General features: G+C 44.8%; 1 protein-coding gene across 16 annotated transcripts in view; it reads right to left on the bottom strand.

Annotated features, from left to right (window-relative positions):
- KCNMA1 (potassium calcium-activated channel subfamily M alpha 1) overlaps positions 1-27,018 on the bottom strand; it is a 669,950-nt gene that overhangs the window by 138,366 nt on the left and 504,566 nt on the right. For all 16 annotated transcript variants that reach the window (XR_014796777.1, XM_084903669.1, XM_084903660.1 and 13 more), the window contains exons 15-16: positions 14,395-14,504; positions 1,183-1,251 (exon numbers count right to left, since the gene is read on the bottom strand). Coding sequence is in view for 15 of the 16 variants with exons in the window: in XM_084903669.1 (XP_084759795.1) it covers positions 1,183-1,251; positions 14,395-14,504 (179 nt within the window). In the remaining variant the exon portion in view is untranslated. The remainder of the gene's footprint in view (positions 1-1,182; positions 1,252-14,394; positions 14,505-27,018) is intronic.

The raw sequence follows: 27,018 nt of genomic DNA, 5'->3' as shown, positions 1-27,018 counted from the left end.
GCTAACTGCTACAGCCATGTTCTATACGTGGATTTCTCTTCCTTTTGGTTGATTTGGATTTTCCTAATAGCTGAACGTTGGATCATATTGGCATGGAGCAATCTGATCTGGGGTTGAGGTAACAGAGAATGTTGGATTGACTTGCTTACAATCCAGCATGTTTTTTTTTTTTGTCATGGAGACACAGACTGAACATTTGGAGGTCTGGCTTTATGGGGTCATTCATCCAAATAATGGAGACTCCTTAAATGGCCATAGCAGGAACCTTCTAGCCTTGCCCTGCACGCTGTATGGTCATTCAGGTGTGTCCAAGGGTGTATGCCCTACAGGGAGACTACCTGACTACAACTAGGAACAAACCAGGGATGTCATTTCAGAGGACAAAAGCCTGAAGATGTCTCAATGAGTTATCTTTCTCCCAAAATGACTGATAAAAATGGGGGAGAGGGGTGGCAGAAATCATCTCTATTTTATTTATGATATCTGTAATGCGTACAGTGTTTCATCCACAGAATTCCTTGTTAATGCAACGCCCCCTTCTTCCAGGGTGAGCTCATCTATTGACTGGGGTGTTATCGGTTTCAGCCAGACCCAGTCCCTCATCAGTCTCATTTGCACGTAATTACGTGCAAAATAAATAAATAAAGAGGGCTCCTGCCTCTGCGCCTTGCTCTCCTGGCTAATTTCCATGAAGCTGATACGCTGCCACCTGGATGTTGGTTGCACCTGGAGAAGCACATATGGTCCACAATAGGCTGCTTGTAATCCGGCTATCAAGAGAGCTCGGATCTCCCATCTCGGCCCTGCCCCCTGCCTGCTGGCAATGAGGCCGGGTCTACCTGCTTTGTGCTCACAACAGTAAAAGGGGGTAAGAGGACAGTGTCTGACCCCACTTGGATGCAGAGAGCTGAAAAGTGAAAGTTGGTACCATCAGCTGGAGGGCTGGTCTCATCCCTTTCCCTGGAGGAACACTCTCAAGGCCCTGGGGGCTCCAGGTGCCCGGCGGGTCTGGAATAGAGAAGCCAGTGCCTGGTCGAACATGCCTTGAGATGTGTCCTAGGGACTGAAAGATGTTGCCTCAGGGTCTCAAGCAAGTAAATAATACCCAAGACAGAGAAGTGGACCAGGATGCACGCTCATCATCATCAATGTGAGCTGGCAGCGGAGTCACAGCAAACTTACCGGCTCTCTCGGTTGGCGGACTTGTACTCAATGGCTATCATTAGGAGCTTGAGCTTCACAAAACACAGCCTGCAATGAGATGGAGACACCTCCAAGTCAGTGCTTCTGAAGGACCAGGGCCACCCAGCCAACACTGTTACGACCCTTTCATCCCCTAATCCAGTCTTTATCCAAGGGAGCCTCCTTCTACAATCCCTGTGCCAAATGGACTGGGCTGGGAGTGACGCCTCCTGCTTCCCCATTAAAGCTGATTTCTTGCAAGCGATAAGGCGCTGAATGTTCAAAGTGCAAATTGCACTCAGGTCTAGATGTCTAGACCCAGACCCAGGCAGGAATTGGTGTCTGGGGATCTGTGCTGGGCCAGATTCATTAGTTTCTCGGTTGGGTAGTAAAATGTTAACTGCAGGGGGAAGGAGGTTTTTGGAGCAGCTGGACCTGATATTTGGATTCCATTTTGGTCTTTTATATAAATGGCTTATATTGTTGTTCCGAGCAGACCCCTGTGTGCTCTGAATGATGGTAATAATCCTTAGCTTCCGTGTAACTGCCCGGCACATGACTGCAGCACCGTCACTCCTGGCTCCAGCCACGCTATCCCACCTCATCTGCCCACGGTTCTTGCCTGCCACTCTGGCTGGTTTGAGGCCAGCTTCTTCCTCCCTCGGTGCCTTCCCTGATGCAGATCCTGCCCCCAGAACATATTCTCCTATTCCCTCACCACTTCCCATGCCCATATCAAACCCCACCTTCCCTGTAGGTCTTCTGTGGCCCCCACTGCCCTCTGATTTCCTTTCTATTCTCAGAACTCCTCCAGCACCTTGTCTGCAACCACGTCATCCAGCCCTTAGTCAACCTAACTCTGGCTGTGCCTCCATGTGTCTCAGTTTTCTCTTCTCAACCAGCAGAAATTCTTTTTTAAAAATATATATATATTTCATTGATTTTTTACAGAGAGGAAGGGAGAGAGATAGTTAGAAACATCGATGAGAGAGAAACATTGATCAGCTGCCTCCTGCACACCCCCCACTGGGGATGTGCCCACAACCTGGGACACATGTACTGCACACCCCAGTACATGTCCTTGACCAGAATCGAGCCTGGGACCCTTCCGTCTGCAGGCTGACGCTCTATCCACTGAGCCAAACTAGTTTCGGCCAGCAGAAGTTCTTTAAGAGATCCGGACTGGTTTGGAATGCCCCACAGTACTGCACATGGAACCGCCGATACAGACAAGCTCAAAAAGTGATTTCCACTTACTGGGGTTCAGTTCTAAGAAAATAATGAATGGTTCTGTAAAATATTTTCTGCATAAAGATGTTCAAGATTGCCGAAACCGGTTTGGCTCAGTGGATAGAGCGTCGGTCTGCGGACTGAAAGGTCCCGGGTTCGATTCCGGTCAAGGGCATGTACGTTGGCTGCGGGCACATCCCCAGGTGGGGGATGTGCAGGAGGCGGCTGGTCGATGTTTCTCTCTCATCGATGTTTCTGGCTCTCTATCTCCCTCCCTTCCTCTCTGTAAAAAATCAATAAAATATATTAAAAAAAAAAAAAAAAGAAAAAGAAAAGATGTTCAAGGTAGTAGTATTAATACAGAGCAAAAAGAATTTAAAGCAACCTAAATATGCAGCAATAAAGCAATAGGTATGATGCAATATGGGATGCGTTAGCATTCAAAATGATATTTTAAAATATTTTTATTGATTTTATTTTTAGAGAAAAAGTAATGGAGAGGGACATATTGATGCGAGAGTGAGGATTGATCAGCTGCCTCCTACATGCCCCCTACTGGAGATTAAGCCTGAAACCTAAACATGTGCCTGACAGGGAATTGAACCAGTAGTTTTTCGGTGTATAGGACAATGCCCAACCAACTAAACCACACTGGCCAGGACCAAAGTGACATTTTGAGGACTATCTTAAGGTATAAGATCAACAAATAATATTATATGGGTACAAATATGTAAATAACATGATACAATCAGGTGACAACATGTTTATATACTCAGAGAAATGAAAGCTCACATAAATAAAAATTATTATGTATAACTGTGTTTGTACAATGGGCATTATCACTTATGTTCCAAATACTTTTGTATAATAGAACAATGGTTTCCTGATAGGCGGGGAAGTGACTTGATGGCGATTTAGCTCCAGCATTGTAAGGGGGAGTATATACTGGGTCTCGGGGCATGGCCTTTCTCGGTGCTTTTTCTTTTAGTCTCACAATATCCCCAAGAGAGAGATATCAGCCCAATTACTCAGACTTCTGTGGATATCTCTACTTTACAGGTGATGAAACCAAGGCTCAAAAAGCTCATGTAATTTGCCAAGGATCCCACCTACTACTTGACAGATATACAATATCTTTATCTCCAGAAAAATGCATGTTGGCAGAGAGAGGCAATAAGAAAATACATAAGTGAATTAATAATAAATTCCCAGATGAAGACAAGGACTCTGCAGAAAATAAAACCCCTAAGCAAATGAAGAGTAACTGGAAGAGTGTGTTATCTGTGATGGTCCAGGAGGATTATTCTGAAGACTGGATGGCCCCACTAGATCACAGGGCCCTGGAGTATGATGGGAAGAAGCAGGCAATGAGAGGATCTGGGAAAGAGCATCCTAGAGAATAGGAACAGCAAGTGCAAGGGCTCTGAGGCAGGAAGGAACTTGGGGTATCTGAGGACCAGAGATACAACTGTGATAACGACTGGGTCAGGAAGCCAGGCGGGAGCAAGGTCAAAGACTTTTGTTGGCCACAGCAAGCCATCTGTAGCTTATTCCAAGTGGCATTTCAGGAAGTGTTGGGTTGGTTTTAAATAGCAAGGTGCCATAATAAGATGCACTATACATGCGGATGTGTTACTTACAGGTAAAGTACCGGTAAAGGCCTCATGCTCTCTGGTGGGAATAAGACCAATTGCTCATTCATGCTTGTGAGGTCATGGTCCTCCATATGGCTTTCAACAGACAGTCAGATTTCAAAGGACCACTTCCAGGCAGGCGTACCGGGGCTCGCGGTGATTTGCAGGTTTTCTGATTCCTGCCAGCAGACTCTAATGTCTGCTGATTACAATCTGCTGAAACACCAGCCCAAGTACAGCTGGGAAAATGCTCTTCTTAATTTACGTCCCATAGAGCACCACTAACGTGCACCTTTTATGGGCCTCTTACTTCTGGAGCTTAAGCTGTTTAAAATATCAGATGGTGTATGCAGTATTTGTTGAATCAAATTGCTAAGATTAAGTAACCATTCTCTAATATAAATAGCAGCTAAATGCCAAAAGCTCAAGAAGTCTGATCTTAATATAGCACGATCATGAAGAGACCAATTTGCTGATATTCTATGAGCAACGGCCACTCTGATTTGGGACTCTGGTAGTTCATAGGATCAATGATCCTTATCGCTTTAACAGCCTGATCCTACAGGTGAGAAGGAAGAGATGGCTCATGGTGATAATGAATAATATCTTTAAGCTACTATGATATCATTTACCAACAAGATATACAAAGAAAGGAGCTTTCTAATGCAGAAAAGTTGATAAAATGTGGCCTTGGGCACCTTGGTAGCCTAGCAGGGGTTTGCCAGCAGATCTCTGACTCCTCTTTCATAACTTTCCAATCCCTACCTCAGATAAGCCTCTCTTTAAGAAGCCCTCTGACCCAAGACATGCTTTTTCTCACTGGCCAAAGGGACAAAGAGGAGAGGGACAGAGTGGTGTAAACAAGGTGATTACATACAAACAGTGCCACAACCACAGATTGCGAGGCCCTTTTGAGACTTCGGATCCTGCTCTCCTGGTATAGATGACAAACTGAGGTCCAAAGACAGGGAAGCAACTTGCTCAAGGTCCAATGGCCCTTATATAAGAAAGTTGAAACTGGAAATTAAGCAATTTGTTCAAGGTTAAACAACTTTGGTATAGAAATGTCAAAAGTGGAAATCAAGTCTCAAGTGCTGCAGAGATGTTTCTCATCAAAGCAGAGGAAATGAAGGGGTGGCCAGAAGTCCAATGTGCAGACATGCTCTGTTTGGTCAGCACAGCATTTTTTGTGTTTTAACTGGAATTAGATACCAACAGGTGATTTCATATAAAAACCATTTTTTGGCTTTCCTGGACAAATACGATATGGCCAAGCTGAAGCTCCATTTCCTATGACTACAGAGATTGGAGCTTCAAAGCACTTGCCCCTTTGGATGGGACCTATGCTCCCCAATGCGCCACAGTCCCCACCACTCCCTATTGTCTCAGACCTTTCCCTTCACTCTTCATTGCTCACTGCCCATTACAGCAATCAAAGGTTTTAACCCCCGCTCTAAAAGCATCACCTGGATGTTTGCAAAATATCAACACTGGATAACTTACTATTTACACTGCTAGCAGAATTGTGTCTCCCTTGTGAAAATCACAGTTTTTCATTAGACACTGCCACAGAGAACTGGCCAATGTCAGGATACTAGGCTTAAGGCTCAGCAGAGGTGCACCCCAAGTTGGAGGTCCAGTGGGAAAAAGCAGATCAAGGCCAATAAACAGGGGAATGGGTGTGGTTTAGTGTGGTAATCCTTGGTTTATACAACTCTCTGCCCTCTAGACTGAGCTTTTTCTGTGTGAGACTCAAGCTTTATCTCCCTGACTTTCTGCAAAGTGGAAAGCATAAGCCTCCCATAAATGCCGATTAAATAAATGTATGAAAGAATGGGGAGCAGAACCTCACGAGTGGCTGGAATAATCAGAAAAGATAACATGGCAAACTGGGAAAGTCTCCTTTAGGCAGAGAAGGCTTAGAAGTGAGTACAGAATCATGAAACAAGATGCTTCTTAACGTGTCTTGTTCTTTAAAAGTACACAGACCGGGGTTGGGGTGTGCAGAAGGAAATAACAGCAGCAATGTGTTCTGGGAATCTAATTTTTGCCTTTTACCCAAGATGCCTTGCTGGAAGCACAAATCTCAGATACGGACAGCAATTTCTCCTTGGGACCGTCTACCAACTCTCACAAGGGGTTCGTTGCTAAGGATGTGCCTGCATATTCCCCAAAATTGATTTCCTGAAATTAAATGTTTTACTTGCATCATTCGACACCATTATTTTTGGTAAAGCAAAATGGGATTTGCTCACCTAATCCTTGGTTACTCCCTGGCCTTACTCAGACTTCCATGTTTGAATATATCCCGGACAGCAGACAGCGTGGTGAGAAAGGAGGCTGAGGGGCAGGGGGAGGCAGGGTAGGAGAGAAGTACGAAAGCTCTCCCAGAGTGATAAGCAGGATGGGATCAGCCATAAATTAGCAAGAATTCAACTCTTGACTTCAAAAATAAAATGTCTCATTGTGTCCAATGCAGGAAGTTGTCGCTGGCTGCAAAAGTAATTACAGGGGAACAGAAACGACTCTTTTTTTTTTTTTTAAGAAAAAAAAAAATGCCACTGACACAAAAGGTTTTCAACCAGCAATCTGCAATAAAACTGTTGTAATAACCAGTCAGATTGCTTTCTTGGTAATTATTAAGTAAAGGTCTGTCCAATTTGACAATGACATTATACAAAGCCCCCCTTTTTTTACTGCCAACATCATCTGTTCACTATAGTAGTTTCAACCCAGATGTTCCTGAGCAAAGGCTCTTAAGAATTAGAGTCCAACTGTTTCTACCTACCCAAAGGGAAATGAATTGTTCTTGCCACTAAATCAGCTCCCTGGACTAGGAAGATTGCTAACAGTGTTGATTAAGCATGGAAACCTTACCATCCTAGAGTGTGCACATTCTACTTTGCTCAGGAAGAATATGCAAATGCATGGCCTGTGGCCAGGAGTGAGGTGGGCGAGGCCAGAGGGGCAGGTCTCAGGGTACCTTCCATACCCAGCTCCCCAAAATGCCCACCTCTCTTCAGTTACCCAGAGCCACCCTTGCAATCAGAGTAGATGCAGATGTAAACACTGGGCTTTGGGAAACCAGACCTTTAGGAGGGAGGGGCTAGGATGAAAAAGATTCACATTTAGGAGACTTGATTTAAAAATGCTAGTCTCTCAAGCCCTGGCTGTTGTGACTCAGTGGTTTAGAGCATCGGCCCACATACTAAAAGGTCTTAGGTTTGATTTCTGGTCAAGGACACATATTGCAGGTTTCGGTAGGGGCATGTGTGGGAGGCAACCAATCAATGTGTCTCTCTCACATCGATGTTTTTCTCTCTCTCCCTCCTTCCCTCCATTTCTCCCTTCCACTCTTCCAAATACCAATGGAAAAAAATATACTGAGGTGAGGATTAACAAACAACAACAACAAACAAACAAACAAACCAACAAAATGACAGGATCTCAAAATGGAAACATCTAGTTTAAAAAAATGAAACGGGGATTTGTAAGGCTGAGCATCAAGGAAATGGACATCATTTTTTATTGACCTCATGGAGCTGTTATTCAGGTTTCAGTTATGACAGGTGGAGTGAGAAGGCTTCAGAACAGCCAACCCTCAAATACTCACACTCACAATCATCTCCACTAGCATATCCAGTGAAGACACCTGAACTTAAAAATAATTACATTCTTTGATATGGGCAATCGAGATTGGTCTAAAACGTGAATGAATGCATTTTAGACAGTTTTACTATTACTAATCAGAAACGTAAGCTCTGTGTTTGCTGTGGGTACCCAGCATCAAGTCAAGCCATAGCGTAGCATCCATCCCATTTCTAACTGGACTGCATCCCTGACCTTCCTGCCTCTGTAGCCTTCAGCAAAGGGTGTTCATAGCTCAGGTTCACTGGTTCATTCACTAGCATGCACAAGGGTTACTCATGAGTACTGTTCATATATGTTTATTGTCCTGATAACAATACCCCAAATAATTAGGTCAACAGGGCCAGCTCTTTGAGGAGACATAATTTTTTCAAGCTCAGGCTTGAGCCTTTCCATAAATTCACACAAAATGCTCATTTCTACAGCCTGGCTAAATATATCTATCCTATAACAAGGGGGCCTCCTGGCTTCTTTCTGCTCATGTTCAAGCTTGGACATCTTTCGCTGAAGCCTGTTGCTGTCACAGACTCAGTGAACGCAACTGTAGTTCCCACTGGGCAGGAGACCCAGCTCCCTCCAGGCGGTCTGACAGGTTAGGCTTTCCTAAGTGGCTTCCCTGGAAAGACCTGCCTGTGCAGAACAACACAGGGTAAGAGCATGACCCCTAAATGTTAGGGTGCTGGCTGCCCATGGAAGCATCACTCCAGCCTCCCAGCTGTCTGAACCCAGCTCAGGAGCATCCGTGCTTGAGCCGGGCTTGAGGGCACAGCTCCCACCGTTAGCACAGCAGAGACCTGATAAGAGGTCCCTGAGTCACCCAGGCACTAAATTCTCTACATCACACCTGAATCTTAGCTGCCGCACAGCCACAGAGGGATGGAGAGAGGCAGGCTATATTGTAAATCCGTCTTTGGTCCTAATCCCCTCTGAGCTGTAAAGCCTGATACAATTAAGCTTTTACATTTTGCAAGTGATGAATGACGGACTACTATGCTCACAGTGAGGCTGGAACTGGAACACAGTGTTCTTGTGGCCAAGCCTCGGCACCTATGGCTTCCTTGGGGCCCTCTTTCTTTCCCAGCCGCCCTCCTCTCCCCTGGGCCCTCACTCTCCTCCCTGGTGTCAGGGGTGTATCCTCCTATTTGGTAGTTCTCATGAGAAAAACACTTATCACAGTTTCCCCCTGAAAACATCACATGTCAAAACATATCTGCTTTGCCCAGTTAGAGTGGCTCAGAGGTTGAGCATCAACCCAGAAACCAGAAGGTTGCTGGTTTGATTCCCAGTCTGGGCACATGATTGGTTTGCAGACTCGGGATATGAAGAGGTAGCCAATTGATAATGTTGCTCTCTCATTGATGTTTCTATCTCTCCCCCTTCTTCTCTCTCTCTAAACATCAATAAAAACATATTTTTAAAGAAAAGATCTCTGCTTCCTCTCCTCCTCTCATCTAAAGGGGAAACCAATTTGCTCTCAGGAAATCTCAAAGAGACCAGAGTGTTGAGGGAGTCCTGTGTGGTACTCGGTGGCTCCCAGCCTCCGGATCCCATGCCAGTTAGCATCCCCTCTTCCTCTGTCTTCCCTCTCCGAATCCATCCTCCTTACAAGGCACAGATCAAGTGCCATGGCTTCCAGGAAGCTTATCCTGGTCAGCCCAGCCTTCAGGAAGCTCTGTCTCCCTTAACTCAGGATCTGTCCCCCTTCGAGTAGATCCATCATACAAACACTCATCAATAGGCGCTCAGCTGTCTCTGGGGATGGGATTAGTTTCTTAACCAGACTGCAAACTCTCAGAAGGCAGCCGCTATAGGGAAATAGAATCCTTTAGTTGGCATTTGTAAATATTGTTGTTAACTTTTTACTGTGCATATATTTGATCAAATCTAATTGCAGGTTCCTCTAGAGATGGCACCAGGCCTGGCACACTGGCACTAACATCCCACATTCATAAAATATCTACTCAATTGATTGGCTGATGACTGATGGCAGAGTTTTCTAAAGGATAGGAGTAGCTGTAACTTGAAAACGCCAGTGTAATTGTTTTCTTACTCTGTGCTTCCATCATCTTAATGGGGCAGGATGGAGCAGGTGGGGTTGGGGGGGAGACAAAGAGAGATGGAAGAGGGGAAAAGGACATTAGCTGGCACTGAAAGGTAACTCTTTCAGAGATGAGGAAACTGGGGTAAGCACCGAGTCCAAGGTCAGGCAGCTGGTAATAGTCAAAGGGAGGAGTATGCAGAAATCAAATCATTTGTCCCAAATCATGTATCCAGCAACTCCACAGCTGGCACTGCATGGCATCACACAGCATCCCAGCATCCCATTGTATAATCTGCTCAAGGGCACTTCCCTAGGAAAGATGGCCTCATACCCTAGCCCCTTGCTTTCATACCCTAGCCACCTGTGCCCTCCAGTCACCTGCTGATGAAAGTGGGGAGCGGGAGGGAAAGAAAAGTGAGTGGTTTTCTGGTGTTCAGACAACAGATGACACCCTCTCCTTCAGATCCCCAAGCTCCTTCACCTTGATCTTGCTGCCACATGGGCCCAGGAACAAGCCAGCTATGCAAAACCAAAGGGGAATGCTCAGGAGTTTCTGGCCCCTGAAGGAACATCTGAAAGGCATTCTGGGCGAGGTCCAGGACATGTCCACCATGACCTCCGACGAGGCCAAAAGGAATGTTGCAACCTGAGCTTCCTCTGGGCTCCTCTGTATTTAGTGTGTACCTGTTCTCACCAGCCTGAAATTGCAGTTATGATCCCTGGTGGAAACATTACATAACATTGTGGTTTTGGTGCCCCACATTGTTTTGCCGATCTGGGGATAGGGAGTGAGGAGAGCAGTCGGCTGTCTGCCTGGCGTGCAAGATTGCAGTCTCCTTCCCATGTTGCTGGAGAGTGCAAGACACCCTAACCCTAACTCTAACCCTAGTCCTAACCTTGATGATGTTAGCACTCCCAGCTGGTCCCCTGGCTCCAAACCAAGGAAGGATGGCCAGGAGGCGCACACAAAGGCCTGAATCTTAGCTTCAAGATGACACCCACCCACGCCTCTATGCTTGGGCTAAAATCAGACAGAAACATTCCAGTGTCTGAGCCCAACGTGGGGAATAAGAGAGGTTACCCCAGTCTGTGCTATGGAGGGGTGGGGACCATGAGGGTCCCCAGCCATCAAACTTTGAATCTGAATCACCTGATTTGTTTGTAAAAAATGCAAATGTGGGAGCCTTACCCCAGATACTAAAATCTGAAGATATAGCCTAGAAACCTCTCCATCGTTTATGCTCCCGGGAGATTCTTAATTAGCCAGCCCTCATCTAGCAACTACTGGAAGCTGCTCCCAATCGCACAGCGTCAGAATACTGGCTCTGTCTGCAAGGTGACTTGGGAAGGGGGCATGTCCAGAGTCCTCATGTATAAACCAGGGATCATGCCACTGAGTCACAGAACCGTTATGAGGATTCAAGACAATGTAACTGAAATATTTAGAAATGATACTGCATTTTATCTTAAATTAGTCACTGTTTTTGGAACAAAGCTGAGGCCCAGAAGTCACCGCCTATAGCTGCACCTCCCTAGGCCAAGAGAGAGCATCTCTCCACTTGAGATTTTTTGAAAAGCTTGCCTTGGGGGGTGCCTTCTGCCCTGCCTGCCTCTCTTTCCCCAACATTGTGTTCTCTTGGGAAAAGACCTTGAATGTCACCCCTTTAGCCTGCCCCTTTGCCTTTCCCCAGAATGACTCTCTCGGCTTCTAAGACAGACGCGAGCTCTCCTACGTTGTGATCCCACCCTGCGGAGGGGCATGCTGCCAGCTTGCAGGGAGAGCGCATTTATTTCTTTTATGCTTTAAGATGTTATGTGCTGCCTATTGTTTTAATGTGATGCATAATTACAGAAACCGCTCTGAAAATCTGTGTATTTGATCTGTGCTTTATTACACCCAGAATAACCCCCAATTCTTTTTCGTCTGCAGGAAGCAGCTTAAAATATACTCTGGCATCCTTTATGTCATCTCGAAATTGAGTAGCCAATTCTTACTGTAATGAAAATACGTATGCGCCTGCCCGGTGATATACAACACTACACTCTAATTACGGCTGTGCTTTAATTAACCTGAATTGAAGAGTGTTATCATTAAACTGCTGGTAACTTTGAATTATGGCTTTTCTTTAATTTAAAGTAGAAAACACAGATAATTAAGCCTCCAGATAATCAAATGCTTGAGGAGAGCTTCAATGTTTTGGGATGTTCCTAAATCTCATTAAACGTCCTTCCTTTATTGATTATTTCTACCTCTGCCGTATCGTTGTGTTAAACGAATAATGGCACTAAGTTGAACACATTCTCATTCACATCAGACGGCTTTTGTTTTATTGTGTTTCAGACGCCGCTGTACCGAAAAAATACTAAATTCTCTGACAACAAGGTGTGTCTGAGGGATTTGCTCCTCCTGGGGACATGTTCTAAACTTGAAAATCAACCGAGGGGAGGATTTTCAGCAGCCACCAGTATCCGGCTCTCCAGCTGGCTCCGCAGGGCAGTGAGGTTTCACACTGCCCAGTGGGGTCAGCGATGCAGGCTCCGTTGTCCACAGGCCAGGACTGGGCTGGAAACGCAGACCCGGCCTGGGCTAGGTGGCCAGGGAGGGGAGGCCTGCATGAAACCTTCTCTACTGCAAACTAGAGTCAGTAGCACTAAGGGGAAAGGCAAGTCCTGTGTTGGATCATCAGATTTTCAGAAGGGGCCAAGAACTACTTTTTATGTAAAATACTTCTATTTTGAAATTCTGGCAATTAACTTTTTTAAAAAATGAAATACTGTGGTGGGCAAATTCCTGGTCGCATTTAGCCTGTGGGTATCCCAGTTGCCGCTTCCAGGGCGAGCAGCCCGAACCCTACAGGTCAGCATGCCTGTGCTCTGATTTGGTTCCCAGGAGCCACAGAGAGGCAGGGGGCAGGCAGGTTTTCATGGGTGCACTCATGTTCAATGTCAACACAGGTCAAGCCAGGCAACATTAACAACCAAGGAAAGGGCTTGGAGGACTCCCTGCCAATGCCTCCCATGCCATAGGAGCCCTCGGCCCTGGGGTGTGCCCACACTACCCCTCCTCCAGGCACAGGAGGCACAGCTGCTGTTTATAAAGCCGCTCCCTTTAGAAGTCCCGAATTCTCAGCACTTCCCGTGCTAGGCAGGCCGGCTCCGAGGTGGAGAAAGTCCCAGGGGATGGCCTCTGTGCTGCAGGGCCAAGTGCCTCTGAATGGTTAACGTCTTTCTGTTTCAGAAGGAGAAATCGCTCTCAGAGACAGGAGACCACGGGAGTTACAATAGGGCATCCATTCTCAGAAAATAACTTCTTCCAAATCAATTACCTATTCACTTTTCCAGTCCATTTAGCATCTAAACTTTAGCGCAGAGACAGGGTGAGAGATTTCAGTCAACAGCCAAACCGCTCTGGATTGCTCAGGGTCTGGGCCACGAACAGACGGAGCGCACCTGCTGTGCTCACTGACAGGTGTCCCCAGGTGAACCCCAAGCCCAGCCCCTCCCCACAGTACATAGAACAGGACTGAGCCAGGGCAAACTGGGAGCCCCGGGGCCACCCTCCTCAGACCTCTCTTTCCAGAGGGCCGGTGTGGTATGTAGATAGGCAGACAGCACAGGGGAACAGCTTTTCTGCTCCCCAGATTCCCCCATTTCTTCCCAGCTGGTATCAGCGAGGTTAGCGAATCCCTTGCCAAGGGGTCAATGGATCAGGCTGAATGTTTCAATGCTTCCGGGGAGTTGGTGTCTTCACAGGGAACAAAGCCCCTGTTTGACTTAAACCCAGCATCTGAGATCCTAAGCTGGGAGGGGGGTTTTGAGGCATCATCCTGGTGGTGGAAGTTTCTTGGGGTCCAGGACACCTGAAGCTCCTGAGGTCATACCCCTGTTCTATCTATGGTTGGGGCTGCCCTTGTCAAATCCGTCCTGCTGAGCCAGGGTCAGGAGAAGCTGAGCCTTCCTACTATCCTATAAAATAAAGAGCTAATATGCTAATTAGACTGAACAACAGAACAACTGTGCAGATGATCTTCTAATGAAGCTGGGGCTGCGAGGGCCAGCCAGGGCTGGGAGGGCCAGCCAAGGTAGCCAAAGGCCTTGAGGGTCAAGTCCCTTGCACGAACTTTGTGCATCTGGCCTCTAGTTGCAACATAACAGTTGTCCATGTTGGGGACTTTTTCAAGGTCTCTTTCTGGTACCTGTGGCTCTGCATTTCCTCGGCAAATCAAGAAGTCACTTTGAACAGTGCCTTCCCTGATGTCTCTGTGAACTGACTTAATTGAAAGAGATTAAAAATCCTTTCATGAAGGGGCTAGCGAGAATTGCTAGTAAAATAAGAGAAACATGGGTTTACGCCTCCCCTTCATAAATATGTCTGCATCACAGAAGCATAATTCAAGATCTGCGGGAAAATGAAGTTCCTAATTTAGTACAAATGATGGACCATGCCTGAGATTCTCAGGACTGGAGGGAAAAGTATGGCCAGCAGAAATCCCCCAGGCAACGACCACTCAGCGACCCACTGCCCACGGCTGAGCCCGCAGGACACAGTCCCACATTGCCCAGTGTCCCCTCTGTGCTGGGCAGAGGTGGGCATCTTTCCTGACGGGAACCCAGTGAATATCCCCGAGGCCCCAGGAGCATGTGGGCGTGGTCACTTACTCACAAACAGTAGGGAAGGACAGACCCACGAAGGCACTGGAGAGATATTCTGTGTACATTTCATTGGAGACTCCTTCCAAGTAGTATTTCTGCCACGTGTCTTCCTCAATCTGAAGGAGAGCAAGAGGAGAGTGTGAGATATTGGCAGAAAGCTACACAAGGAAAACTTGAGTTCTACCATTCTGGAAACAAAGGATTGCACTGGGTATGCGATGGTAACCTTCCTCAACAGCCAGAAACACAAGCAGGTCGCCCAGGAGAAGCTTTCCATGGCCTTGAATTCACAGCCAAGTACGTCCCTCCTAAAACACCCCTTCTTTTTAAACCTATCGATTCCCAAGGATGTAGAGGCATAGGTGCTCACTGCCATTTTGGTAGGCAGGTAAGCCGGTGTGACATTTTTTGAAAAGCAATTTTACAATTGTTATCAATATTTATAAAAGTCCCCATTCTCTTACACAATTCCATTTTAAGTATTCATAGAAAAAATACACGAAGGCAAGTATATAAAGACATATGTCTAAGAAGATCCTTTCTATTCATACAAAATTGGAAATAATCACAAATGGTACATGTATACAATGAAATACAACAAATTAAGTTATGATGAAAATGTATATGTTAATATAGAAATTATGTAAAAGGACACATTACTAAATAGTGTGTATAGTCTGATCCTGTTTTGTGTTGTTGTTTTTTTAATACTCTATAATTATTTGAATGCTTGTAAAGCCATGGAAAAATATAGAAAGCTTTTACCAAAAACACTAACGGTGGTTATATCTGAGATATACAATGACACCTTTTCTCTATAGATTTCCCAATTGTCTGAAGGCCTTTACAATGAGCATAGTTATATTACAATGAAACAATTACCTATTTCTCCTTTTTTTGGGGGGGGGGGGCAGGATTTTCCCAACCCCATATTGAATACCACAAAACACAAAATGTAGTTTCAGAGAGGTTTTACTCCAATTTTCATTAAAATGTGGGGGTTTGTCTGATTAATCAAGTTCAATTGGTTTTCCCAAAAAATTTCTTCATGCTAAGAATTTCTGAATTTTTATTTTATTTTGGAATCAATCTTTAAAAATTATAAAGTGAATAACAACAAGAATGCTTAGCCACTCTTGGAGTTTGGGGATCTCATCGCTCCCCTTGCATGCAGGCAGGCAGGCAGGCAGGCTGTGTCCTTGGGAGATGCTGCCTTCCAAGTTCATTGCCACTGGAGGTTCAATAAGAGGAAGGATGAGAGGGACTTCCCAGCCAACGGGAAGTGGTTCTTAATAATTTCTTTTGCAGATGTTGAATTAAAAGGCATCTTGCTGATGGTCCAATGGTAAGTTAACGGGAGAATTTCAATGTTTGAACTTGAAAGAGACTGGTGAAGAGTGGGAAATGAACACCTACCACCTACTTGGTGACACTGTGGAATACAAAAAAACAACAACACAGAAATAATTTAGAAATAAATCGAATGCTCCCCGCTTCTCGGCTGCCTGCCTGCTTTGTGCTCAGTCTGGTGATTAGATTGTGTTGGTTAACCTCATTAGTGGGAGCTGCTTCTCACCTACTTCCGCACGTTTCCCATTAGCCATGCACCGCTGCTGGGTGCCGCTGTTTATCTCCAAATCGGTCTTCCCCAGAGTGGGGTCTTTAAAAAACAAGGCACTCAACCATTTCTGCTGCTAAACTGTATGATTTTAAAAATTAGCTGCAGTATGTTGAGCCTAAGCACACACTTCCTAATTTCCTCAAATCATAAGGTTTCAACTTCTTTTTTCTCACATAAAAGTTTGCTGATTTTTTAAGCAAACATTGTTAATTTGAACTAACCTGAAGAAAACCTAGTCTTCAGTAAATAATTTGAAATATAGAACATTTTGGGCACTATACCATCAAAACGTTTTAATGGTAAAGAAGAGAGCAAATGAGGGAATGCCAATGATAAGTCCTCATAGAACTATGAGAGCGAATTGTATGCTAAGAAGAATTTGGCCAGTTCTTTCAGCAGGGACATTCCATTTTATTTATTTATTTATTTATTTATTTATTTATTTATTTATTTATTTTTTATTCCTCACTGGAGGATATGTTTATTGGTTTGAGAGAGAGAAATATCAGTGTGAGAAAGAAACATCCATCCTTTGGTTCCCAGATGCACCTCCTGAATGCACCCCCAATGATTGAACCTGAAGCGTAGGTGTGTGCCCTGACTGGGAATGGAACCCACAACCTTTTTGGTATAGAGGAAAACACTCTAACCAACTGAGCCATCTGGCCAGGGCAGGGACATTCCTTTTATAATGTGTTCCACACGTTCCTTATTTAAATATTAGCGTGATTTTCAAAAAGAATGAAAATGAGCCTTTATCTCAATCATTTTTAATTATTGGTGATATTCCTCAATTAATGGGTTTCCATATTGTCCATTTAGGTATGGTCAGGATTTTCATGCCTCTGTGTCCTAATGGAACTACTCTTCAGACCAAATTTTACTGTAGGTTAGTCACTAAACTTTTGAAAGTAGAAATAGATTTTTTGTGCAACAACAGTATTATGCATGTTTGTTTTGAACTTAGCAAAAATAATTTGTTTCACTGATTCGTTCATTCAGCAAATATTTGTTGAGCATATTAAATATCTTAGGACCTGTTCTAGTTACTGATAAAATCAATTTAAACCAGTATTTCTTTCCTCATATTTTTTTCTCTTTGCCAGAAAAAGCACCAACAATATTCAGCTATGACATATTTGACCAGAAACATCTGACTTTTACTGACTTTCTTCACGTTTCTTTTCCTACAAGTCTGCCTTTGTGGCAGGTTTGAAATACTTAAGGACCAAAAGTCAAAAAATCTGGGGAAAAATATACCTAACTTTCTGGAAAGCAAAATGCCTCTTGCACATCCATAGGCAGACTCTCAGGCTGTATCTCCAGTGAGGATATGGTAGCAGTGAATTCTCCGTATACATGCTGAGGAGACTAAATTCATAAACCAGGTTTTCACCTCTTTAACACTGTTTTCATATGAATGAGTCAGCATGTTTTCTGGTTTCTGAGAAATGTTTCACACACACACAAAAGAAACAACACCCTCCCCCCACCAACAAAAAGAACAAAAACACACACTTAAAATGGTTAAGATGGTAAATTTTATGTTATATATTCTTATCACAATTAAATTTGTTTAAAAACCATATGTACCACATAAGAGCAGAAGAATCAGTAATTCACTACTACGGAGATGCCTTAATCCTTAGGGGCAAGAATGACAAGTTGTGATGGAACAAGGACAGTCACGGGCAGTCCCATCAGGAGAGTCATGTGCAAGCAAGCACCCAGCCTCTGACACTGCAGTGGTCACCAACCCACTCAGCAGACCTCACTCTCCATCCCCAGGCCAGGGTGCCAATGGTGACTTCTTATTCAGGTTTACCTTTCTGTCTCAAGCATGGCATCTCTGACTTGGTGTGGAAAAGCGGAAGTGTGGGTTCCTTTTATCTTTGTCAGCAGCAATGAGCTGCACTCTCAGGAAGGGAAAAACAAGTGTAGAATATGTCCAGTTTAAGGCGCTGTGCTGAACACAGAGGAAAGGCCAGTGTACAAAGAGATATAGAGAGGGTACAGTGAGTTTGGTCATAATGATTCGCCTTTCACAAAAGACAACCCTGGGGCACAGAGAGGTTAAGTAACCCCCTGAAGGTCACAAAGCAATGAGTGGGACAAACAGGATTTAGAGTTCATGTTCTTTCTTTTTGTTTTTGTTTTAATATATATATTTTATTGATTTCAGAGAGAACAGGAGAGGGAAAGAGAGATAGAAACATTAATGATGAGAATCATTGATTGGCTGCTTCCTGCACGCTCCCTACTGGGGATTGAGCCCACAACCCCGGGCATGTGCCCTTGACCGGAATTGAACCCAAGACCCTTCAGTCTGCAGGCCGATGCTCTATCCACTGAGCCAAACCAGATAGAGCCAGAGTTCATGTTCTTAATCACCTACCATATTACCTCTGGCTAGAAATTATAGGTCAATATAGGAAAGCAGTGATGCTAAAGTTTGGGGGCCAGGAAAGACTTTCTGTATATAAGCACCTAAGAGGGAAATATCAGATCAGAACAACTTCAAGGATTCAAAATCCTACTCCCTGGAGCCCACGACTTTGTGAGAGGCCAGCAGGAGTAACAATGATTTCGCATCAAGCTGAAAGACTTCAGGCCTCATCATAGAGTATTACGGCATCAATTCTATTCTATACAATGGAACCACCCGAGCCTCCAGTTCTTTCCTAAAATAGTACATGCTGTTCTCCACATCTGTGTTGTCAATGTATTTTTAACTGTAATGTGAACACTTCTCTGCAGAAAAATGAAGGAATGGGACCAAAATGACTTAGGGAAAGGAGCCAAAATTAATTTGCCAGTCATTCAGCAATCTGTCAAAGGCAAAGCATTGCCTGAGGCAGCAAGTTGTCCTCCGCTTGTCCCACCAAACTCCAGCTGTTCCAGAAAAGCACTTAGGAAGATGCTCCGGTGACCTGTGCATCAAAACCCCACAGAATCCTCAGGGAGAAAAGGAGTCGAGCCACTGGCCAGCTCCTCTCCTTTTCATGTTTTTACTCATGGGCCCTTCATTAACTAATTTTTCAACCAGTGAGTTTCACCCCCCAAGAAAATGTCTGATGGCTCTGTCCGCCTGGCTCCGGGGGAAGGAACACCTTCTTGATTCCAATTCTGCACGTGTTACTAATGATCGGTCATAATGACACCTCTTCTATTTTATGCTTTCCCTGATGAGCGTGAAACTGTGTTTCTCTAATGCTAACAGCCCGGTGAATGTGGAGAATCAACCATCCCGGCTGGGCTGCGTTACAAGCCTCGCGATTTCTGTTCCAGCAATGAGTCAGGATAGCCATGCTGATTGCAGCCAAATCATTTTGTAAAAGTCTATCCCTTCCTCCAGAGTCATCTAAATAATTCCAAGGATGATCACATTCCAATCCTTAGTTAATTGAAAACAAGTACATTATTTTAATCCAAATATATGTTATATTGTGTACATCAAAAATAATGAACTGAAAGGAAATTATGAAAACCAATGACCGTTATTTAAATAGCTGCAATAAGAAGAGGTGAGTCGTAATACACATGCGAACATTGCCCAAAACTGGTAGTCTACTAGCAGATTATTGTTACATTTATAATTTTTTTAAAAAAGTATCTGAATTCTCAGCTCATATCCTGCCTCTAATAATGTGACAGTCTTTATAATGTGACAATTTTAAAACAGTGCACTGACATCAACTGGCCAATGTACCTTAGATCCCATCAGAACATATTTATTCTTTTTTTTCTCAATATTATTATTATTTTATTTCATTTTCATATACAAAAAAGATAAAACTTGAAATAGTTCTAGATTTTTCCTCTTATTCTGTTGGGGTGTGGCTGCCTATTCTTACAAAAAAGAGAGAGTCCACAGAAAGTGTCAGGCCCCTGATTACAATTATAAAGGGAAGCAGCATTTACGGGACCCCGGGAGGATGAAAGTGTGGCTGGTGACTAAAATGAGGGGAATCACTGTCCCCTCCTTCAACAGCACAAGCACGCTCTGTTCCTGGGAAACATCTGCTTTCATGCTGTGTCTAAGGGTCTCTTGCTGGAAAGAACGATGTTGAGGACAACTGAATGTTGAGAAGACTTCATCCCGGGCACCTGGGTTCTATCTCTCCTCCGTTTCCTTCTAAGTTCCCAGATTAACAAACATGCCCCAATTGTTATCCACGGGCATGTGGCTCTCTTCCTCTCTTACTTCCTGGCCTCTACGTTCTTCAGTATAATTACACCACCTAAACCAACTCCCAGAACTAAAAACCAACACGTTTGGCTCAATGGATAGAGCGTTGGCCTGAGGACTCAAGAGCCCAGGTTCGATTCTGATCAAGGGCATGTACCTTGATTGCAGGCACATCCCCAGTGGGGAGTGTGTAGGAGGCAGCTGATCGATGTTTCTCTCTCATCGATGTTTCTAACTCTCTATCCCTCTCCCTTCCTATCTGTAAAAAGAATCAATAAAATATATTAAAAAGTAAATAAAAACAACACGTTTGAATCTGGCTCGCTTAGGTCCTCATGGATGGTAGGACAGGGACTGCCTCCGTGCCCAGCTTTCTGGGGGTGGGAAAGCTGGCGATCCAGTTGAAACCAAACGAAAGATGCAGAAGAGCTGGGGAGCGAGTGGTACTGTGCACCTTTCAGAATATGTTTCTTTCTTATGCCTACCACGGCTGTCCTTGGATGTGGATGCGGGTCGGAGGCCCTTCTGATGGCAGCATTGCACGTTGGGGACTCTATAACCATTTGGCATCCCTCAACGATAGCCCATTTCAGACTGCATTGTCCAGAATGTGAGGGCAGGAAAAAAGGATCTCGGATTTTTCCAAAGGCTTCAGGACTATGTCAATTAGAACAAATTATTTGAGATCTGATGGAATGCCAGATAACTGGTTGCTTAAGTGCTGGATGAATAAATAAACAACACCAAAGACACATTTCGGGGTAGTCTTGAGCCAAGTCTCTTATTCCCAGACTAGTGGGCTGCAGACTATCAAATAAGATTTCTCCCATCACACATTATGAAAACAATGAATCCATGTGAGGTATTCAGTGAGAACAGACCACACCACAAAGCATTAGCGCACATGGCATTTCCCTACTATGTTCCCCCAGCCCAGATTATTTCGGAAGAAACAAGTGCCAGAGGGACTGGAGGTAAAAGAATGGTTAGCAGAAAGCATGATATGAGAAGTTTTAAAAAGAATAATGATTGCCCGGCCGGCATGGCTCAGTGGTTGAGCATCCACCTATAAAGCAGGAGATCACGATTTGATTCCTGGTCAGGGCACATGCCCAGGTTTGAGGCTTGATCCCCAGTAGGGGGTGTGCAGGAGATGGCTGATCCATAATTCTCTCTCATCATTGATGTTTATCTCTTATTTCTCTCCCTGTCCCTTCCTCTTTAAAATCAATTAAAAAAAAATTAAGAATAATTATTTAGAAACTAGAGGCCTGGTACATGAAATTCATGCATTGGGGTGTGTGTGTGGGGGGAATACCCCTCAGCCCAGCCTGCACCCTCTCCAATCTGGGACCTCCTCTCACAACCCAGGACTGCTGGCTCCCAACTGCTCGCCTGCCTACCTTTCTGATTGCCCCTAACTGCTTCTGCCTGCCAGCCTGATCACCCCCTAATCAATCCTGCCAACCTGATTGCCCCTAACTGCCCTCTCCACTGCAGGCCTGGTAACTCCTAACTGCCCTTCTCTGCAGGCCCAGTTGCCCCCAACTTCCCTTCTCTGCCAGCCTGGTCACCCCTAACTGGCTTAATTGCCTCCAACTGCTCTCCCTTGCAGGTCTGGTCCCTCCCAACTGCCCTCCCTTGCAGGTCTAGTCCCTCCCAACTGCCCTCTCCTGCTGGCCATCTTGTGGCAGCCATCTTGTGTCCACATGGGGGCAGCCATCTTTGACCACATGGGGGCAGCCATCTTTGACCACATGGGGGCAGCCATCTTATGTGTTGGAGTTACAGTTAATTTGCATATTACTCTTTTATTAGATAGAATAGAGGCCTGGTACATGGGTGGGAGCAGGCTGGTTTGCCCTGAAGGGTATCCCGGATCAGGGTGGGGGTTCCCTTGGGGTGTGGGGCGGCCTGGGGGAGGGGCCTGTGGTGGTTTGCAGGCCGGCCACGCCCCCCAGCCACGCAAGCAGAGGTCTTGGTATCTGGGATTTATTTATCTTCTATAATTAAAACTTTGTAGCCTTGAGAGGAGGCCAGGGCCAACCAGGAAGCTTGGCTTCCTCCTTTGCCAGGGAAACCCTAGCCTCCTGCTCTCTCCGTGGTCACACCCATCTTGGTTGGGTTGATTTGCATACTCGATCCTGATTGGCTTGTGGGCATGGCTTTGTGGGCATAGTGGTGGTACGGTCAATTTGCATGTTTCTCTTTTATTAGTGTATATTATTTAAGAAAGTATTACCTAAGTGGCAGAAAATGGGTGGTTTTTTTTTCAATACATAGAAGACCTTCTACTCTCTTCTTATATTTTCTCTAATGTAGCAAAGGTGTTTAGGCTTAAGAGATGTCAGACATTTCTAAAGATTGGTCTAATTACTGTCTATCCAAATATGACTTTGTTTTTGCAATCTTGCTAATAGTTAATAGCATCCTCGTTTAGTTTCAAATAATAAGGTTCTTAAAATATCCCTAAGACAATTCTAGTTTGGTAGAGGGAGCAGCACATGCTCTCCCATAGGCTAAGCAACCTTCTTGGGGAACACTTCAGCCCCCTACCCAGAATATCCCAGGCCAGAGCTCCTCAGCCCACGTGAGGTGAGGGACCAGGCTTTTATTTTTATTTCTAATATCTATTCTTCTGCAGACAAAAACTTCTGAAAACTCTTACAAAAACAAATCCCAAAACAAGAAGAAAAAAGAAATGAAAAGACAAGACATGCAAAGCACAAGATTTTTATCATGAGATTCAACCAATATAAAATCAATCTGTCAATTGCTTTAAAAGTTTCAATGTGCTTCCTCCAGTGTTCTTCCTTATCTCTGGGTGGACGGGGGGGCAAACAGTTTACAGGACCCTCCATGGATGGCGCCTGTGGTTGTGCTAGCCATACTCTACCTCACAAACCTTCCTTCCCCTAGTTTCCCCAGGTGTCCATGAAGCTCAATTATTCTCAAGTAAGATTTTCCAAAATAAGTGACTAATATACTTACTGTGAGCATAGGGAGAGCAGAGCAGGTTCTAGGGTGTCCCCATTAAAACGGGGGTCATTTTGAAGGCAGACAATTTTGTCTGGATCTCCAGTGCCTGGAACAATGCTGGGATCATAGCAGTAGCTCAATGATATGGTTGAGTGGATGAAATAAATTTGGGAAGCACTGGATTTAACAAAGCCAAGTGGGATTTTTTAGGGCAGTATTTGGAGTACTTAATACATTAGGATGAACTGTAAGTCTCCAGGGGGAAACTTGGTGTTTAGTCACCGAATCCACTGTTCTAAGGAGCAGCTCGTGGAGATGGGCAGTGCTGATCTAAACTGTGCCCTCCCTGACTTCCTGCCGCGGCGTTTCCCTTAATCCCTCAGCACAAACAGCTCTCTCTATGGCCATTTCCAGTGGTCAAAGTCAAGCCTCCTAAAAGTTCACAGTGTGTGCCTCCTCCCTGGCAAGGCCGCTCTACATTTCCCAAGCTGATGTGCTCAGCCTCACGTTAATGGGAATGGGAGATGGTGCCCACCTCCAGGGATGCTGGGAGGCTGGACAGATGACCCACATAGAATGCATAGAACACTGCCTGGCCCAAAGAAAGCAGCCAGTACCTACCATAAGCTACCATCACAGCCTCTGAGTCTCCCAGTAGCTCACAAGAACTACAAGAAAGCAGAACTGGGAACACGAGGCCCTGCTTGTGCACTGAACTTTTGCATCTTCTAGAACACACAGCACAGGCCCTTGTGAGAGGTGCTTAATGAATATTTCTTGAACTGAACCGAGCAAGACAAAACTGGAGGAAGACACAAAGTGACACCCACCATTTTTCCAGGCATTTAACCACAAGCACTATCTCTTCATAGCATTTAGTGTCAGACCGTGGATGAGCGTACTTTGCCTCCAAATGCTGAAAAATTCTTCATTCTCGAGATCTAATAAAGAGCACGTGCCATTGGGTCCTTTTTAAACTTCCCAGAAAACTTCTTACAATAAGCGATAGTCTTCTGAGAAATGTTGTCATCACAGAGCATCTTGGGCTACTCATTAGCAAGTGGCTTACGGTTCCCTCAATTCAAAACCCAATAACATGGAGGCCTGGATTTGAAAGAAGGAACTCTCCGGAGCTGGTGCATCACCAGCAACCTCACCAAAGTCCTTCCTCCTGCTGGTGAGGAGTCCCACCGCCACCCTTATGGAGAGGAACCCCTTTCTCAGTCCCATGCTATCTTCCTCATGGGACTTTGCCCTTCATTTGTCCCTTGTCTTTGTTTTATGGATTCCAATGTTTCCAATGAATCAATATTGGAGTCGAACAACAATGCAACAGCCAATAGACTGAGCCCATTGAGGACTGTATTTGGCAATGCCATTACTTCTAAATTCTCAAATTGAGGCCAAAAATAACCCATTGGCTGCTTATTTATTTATATATTTAGAACTAGGAGGAGATGAAACAAGTTAGAAAAGCATATGAGTTTGCACAGGAATTATGAGCTTGCTTTGGATGAGACAAACCACTAGAGCAGCTTATACTTCTGCAGAACCTTCAAAATTTTAGACAGTTTGGCAGGAATCCCACTGCATCCACTGATTTTAACACTTGGGGTGATTTCTCACCAGTGGGCACATCTAAAAGCTTATTTAACTAGTCTCCCAAGGCTCTGGGTCTACTGCTTGTGCATGGGAATTGCCCAAGGTCTTAGACAAATGCAGTTTCTGATGCTGTGGTCCCGGGGTGGGGTCTCAAATTGCATTTCTGACAAGCTCCCCAAACAACACTGATGCTGCCCAAACACTTTGAGTACCAGGATCTACTCCCAAAGACAGTGAAGGCTGGCGAACAAGTATTTTCCATCATGCCCTTATGGACCAGAGATTAAAGACAATCAATCACAGCCAAAGGATTTGAGTGAGAGATGAAAAGGAATGTTTTCCAAGAGTATTACTAAATACTGGAGCCAGATAGAGCGTGATTGTAGCTAATTAAGTACAAGATGGGTATCCAAGTGTTTGGGTTGCTGTGGTCATTAGTCAAAGCAATATTTCAAGGATCCAGATTTATCAGCATGGTCTCTCTCCATTGATCCAGTGACCCCACTGATAGCTTAGTCTCCATTTCAATGTGGCCTGTGTAAAGGGGGAGCAATGATGTGGCTATATTTAATTCAATTAAAAATAAAGTTTCAGAAAATGGCCCTCATTTGTATCCCTAATTTCTATTCAACTTTCCCATTTTAGGACACTGTGCTGAGTGTGAGGATGAAAGCACTTGCCAACTCAGTCCCATTTTAGTGACAGCAGATTCTGAATACTTATGTCTCCTATCGCCGTACAATACGGCCTAATAAAGGCGAGCCAAAGAGACTAGATTTCATTTCAGAGCAAAGGGTTCGCCCATAAACTTTTGCTTTCTGGCTGAGCAGAGCCATTCTGGCCGCGAGCATAAATTGTGCTAGCTGTAGGTATCCGGGCGACGGGGGAGCCAAATGGGTTATTTGTGAGCCAGGTATCCAAGGCAGAGGCACCCGCTTTATTGTGTATTCATTGTTATCTGGGAAATCTGTTGCCAGCTAGAGAATATTTTTGCAGGAAGTTAGAAATGACTTCAGAAATCCCCCTCTGTCGCTTCCTAGCGTGGATGTTAGGCCTCATCAAAAAGACATTTGGTGCAGAAATTGGAAATGGGCAGCCTATAAATTGCTGAGGTATTTAGCTGGGTTTAGCAGTTTCCTTGTAAGAGGGACCATGATCCTGAGTGCAGAAGCAATGTACAAAGTACATCAGGCTCTGGGTTCAAATCCCAACTTCACCAAGTGCCTCTGGGCAACCTGTGTAACCCCTCCAAACCTCAATCCCCTCACCTGCAAAATGAGAGCACCAGTGGTACTGACCTCCTAGGAAGACAGCTGAAATGAAGGGAGACATGGAAAGTGTTTTAGCATAGTGTCAGGTGCTCTTGTGGTTGGATCACATTAAAATATGGCATTTGTTGAGTAGGCACTTTATAGATGTTCTATAAATGTCAGCTATCATTTTAAGTAATAATGAGTTATGATGATGTTGGTGATGGGGATGGGGATAATGATGATAATGGTGAAGGTGATGGTGATGATGTTGATGTTGGTGTTGGTAACAATGATGACACCCCTACTGCTCACACAAAGGAACACAGGCTAGTTAGAGGTTGGGCTTGTGATTCATGGCTTCCTGTTGTTTAGCTAATTCTAGAAAAGCCTGGAACATCACTGATTATCAGGTGATCCTCTGGCCTGAAGAGAAACACTAAGCATCTTGAATCTGTCTCCTAAACAAAGCAGTGGTCTGGAATGTTTTCCCTCCTCTCCACCTCCCAGTGGCCAGCAAGTTCACTCTGAATAGGTACGATGACAAGAGATAGGTTACATATTTGGAGGAAATGATGGTCTCCCAAAAGGAAGAAGGGCCATGTGTGGACAGCATCTCTAAAGTGAGGCAGAAAGACTCAGCCTAGCTTTCTGAAAGGAGCCCCGACTGGATTAGCTCCTTCTGGTTCCTGGACTTGACTCTTGCCCACATCCTTCAACTGGGGGCTCTCTACACCTATTCTTATCTCCCATCCTCCTTCCCAACAAATGGCTTTGCTCCTGGTTTCCAGCCTCATCTCAAGACTGATTTTGATGCCTGGAGCATCCTTGGTCCACAGGACAGGCATGCTAATACACTGGTGCTTGTTCAAATGTTATCGCTAAAAATACCTGTTCAAATTGTGTTTGGAGGAGAGGCTGAGCACTGGGTGGGGAGATAAGAGAGAAGATTGACCACTGGTGAGAGACCTCAGCCTCTCCTGGCCGCA

The sequence above is a fragment of the Pipistrellus hanaki genome (assembly GCF_964339955.1).
Source record: "Pipistrellus hanaki genome assembly, chromosome: 14".
NCBI lineage: Eukaryota > Metazoa > Chordata > Mammalia > Chiroptera > Vespertilionidae > Pipistrellus > Pipistrellus hanaki.
The sequence above is the reverse complement of the archived record's forward strand: the minus strand, read 5'-3'. Positions and strand labels throughout refer to the sequence as shown.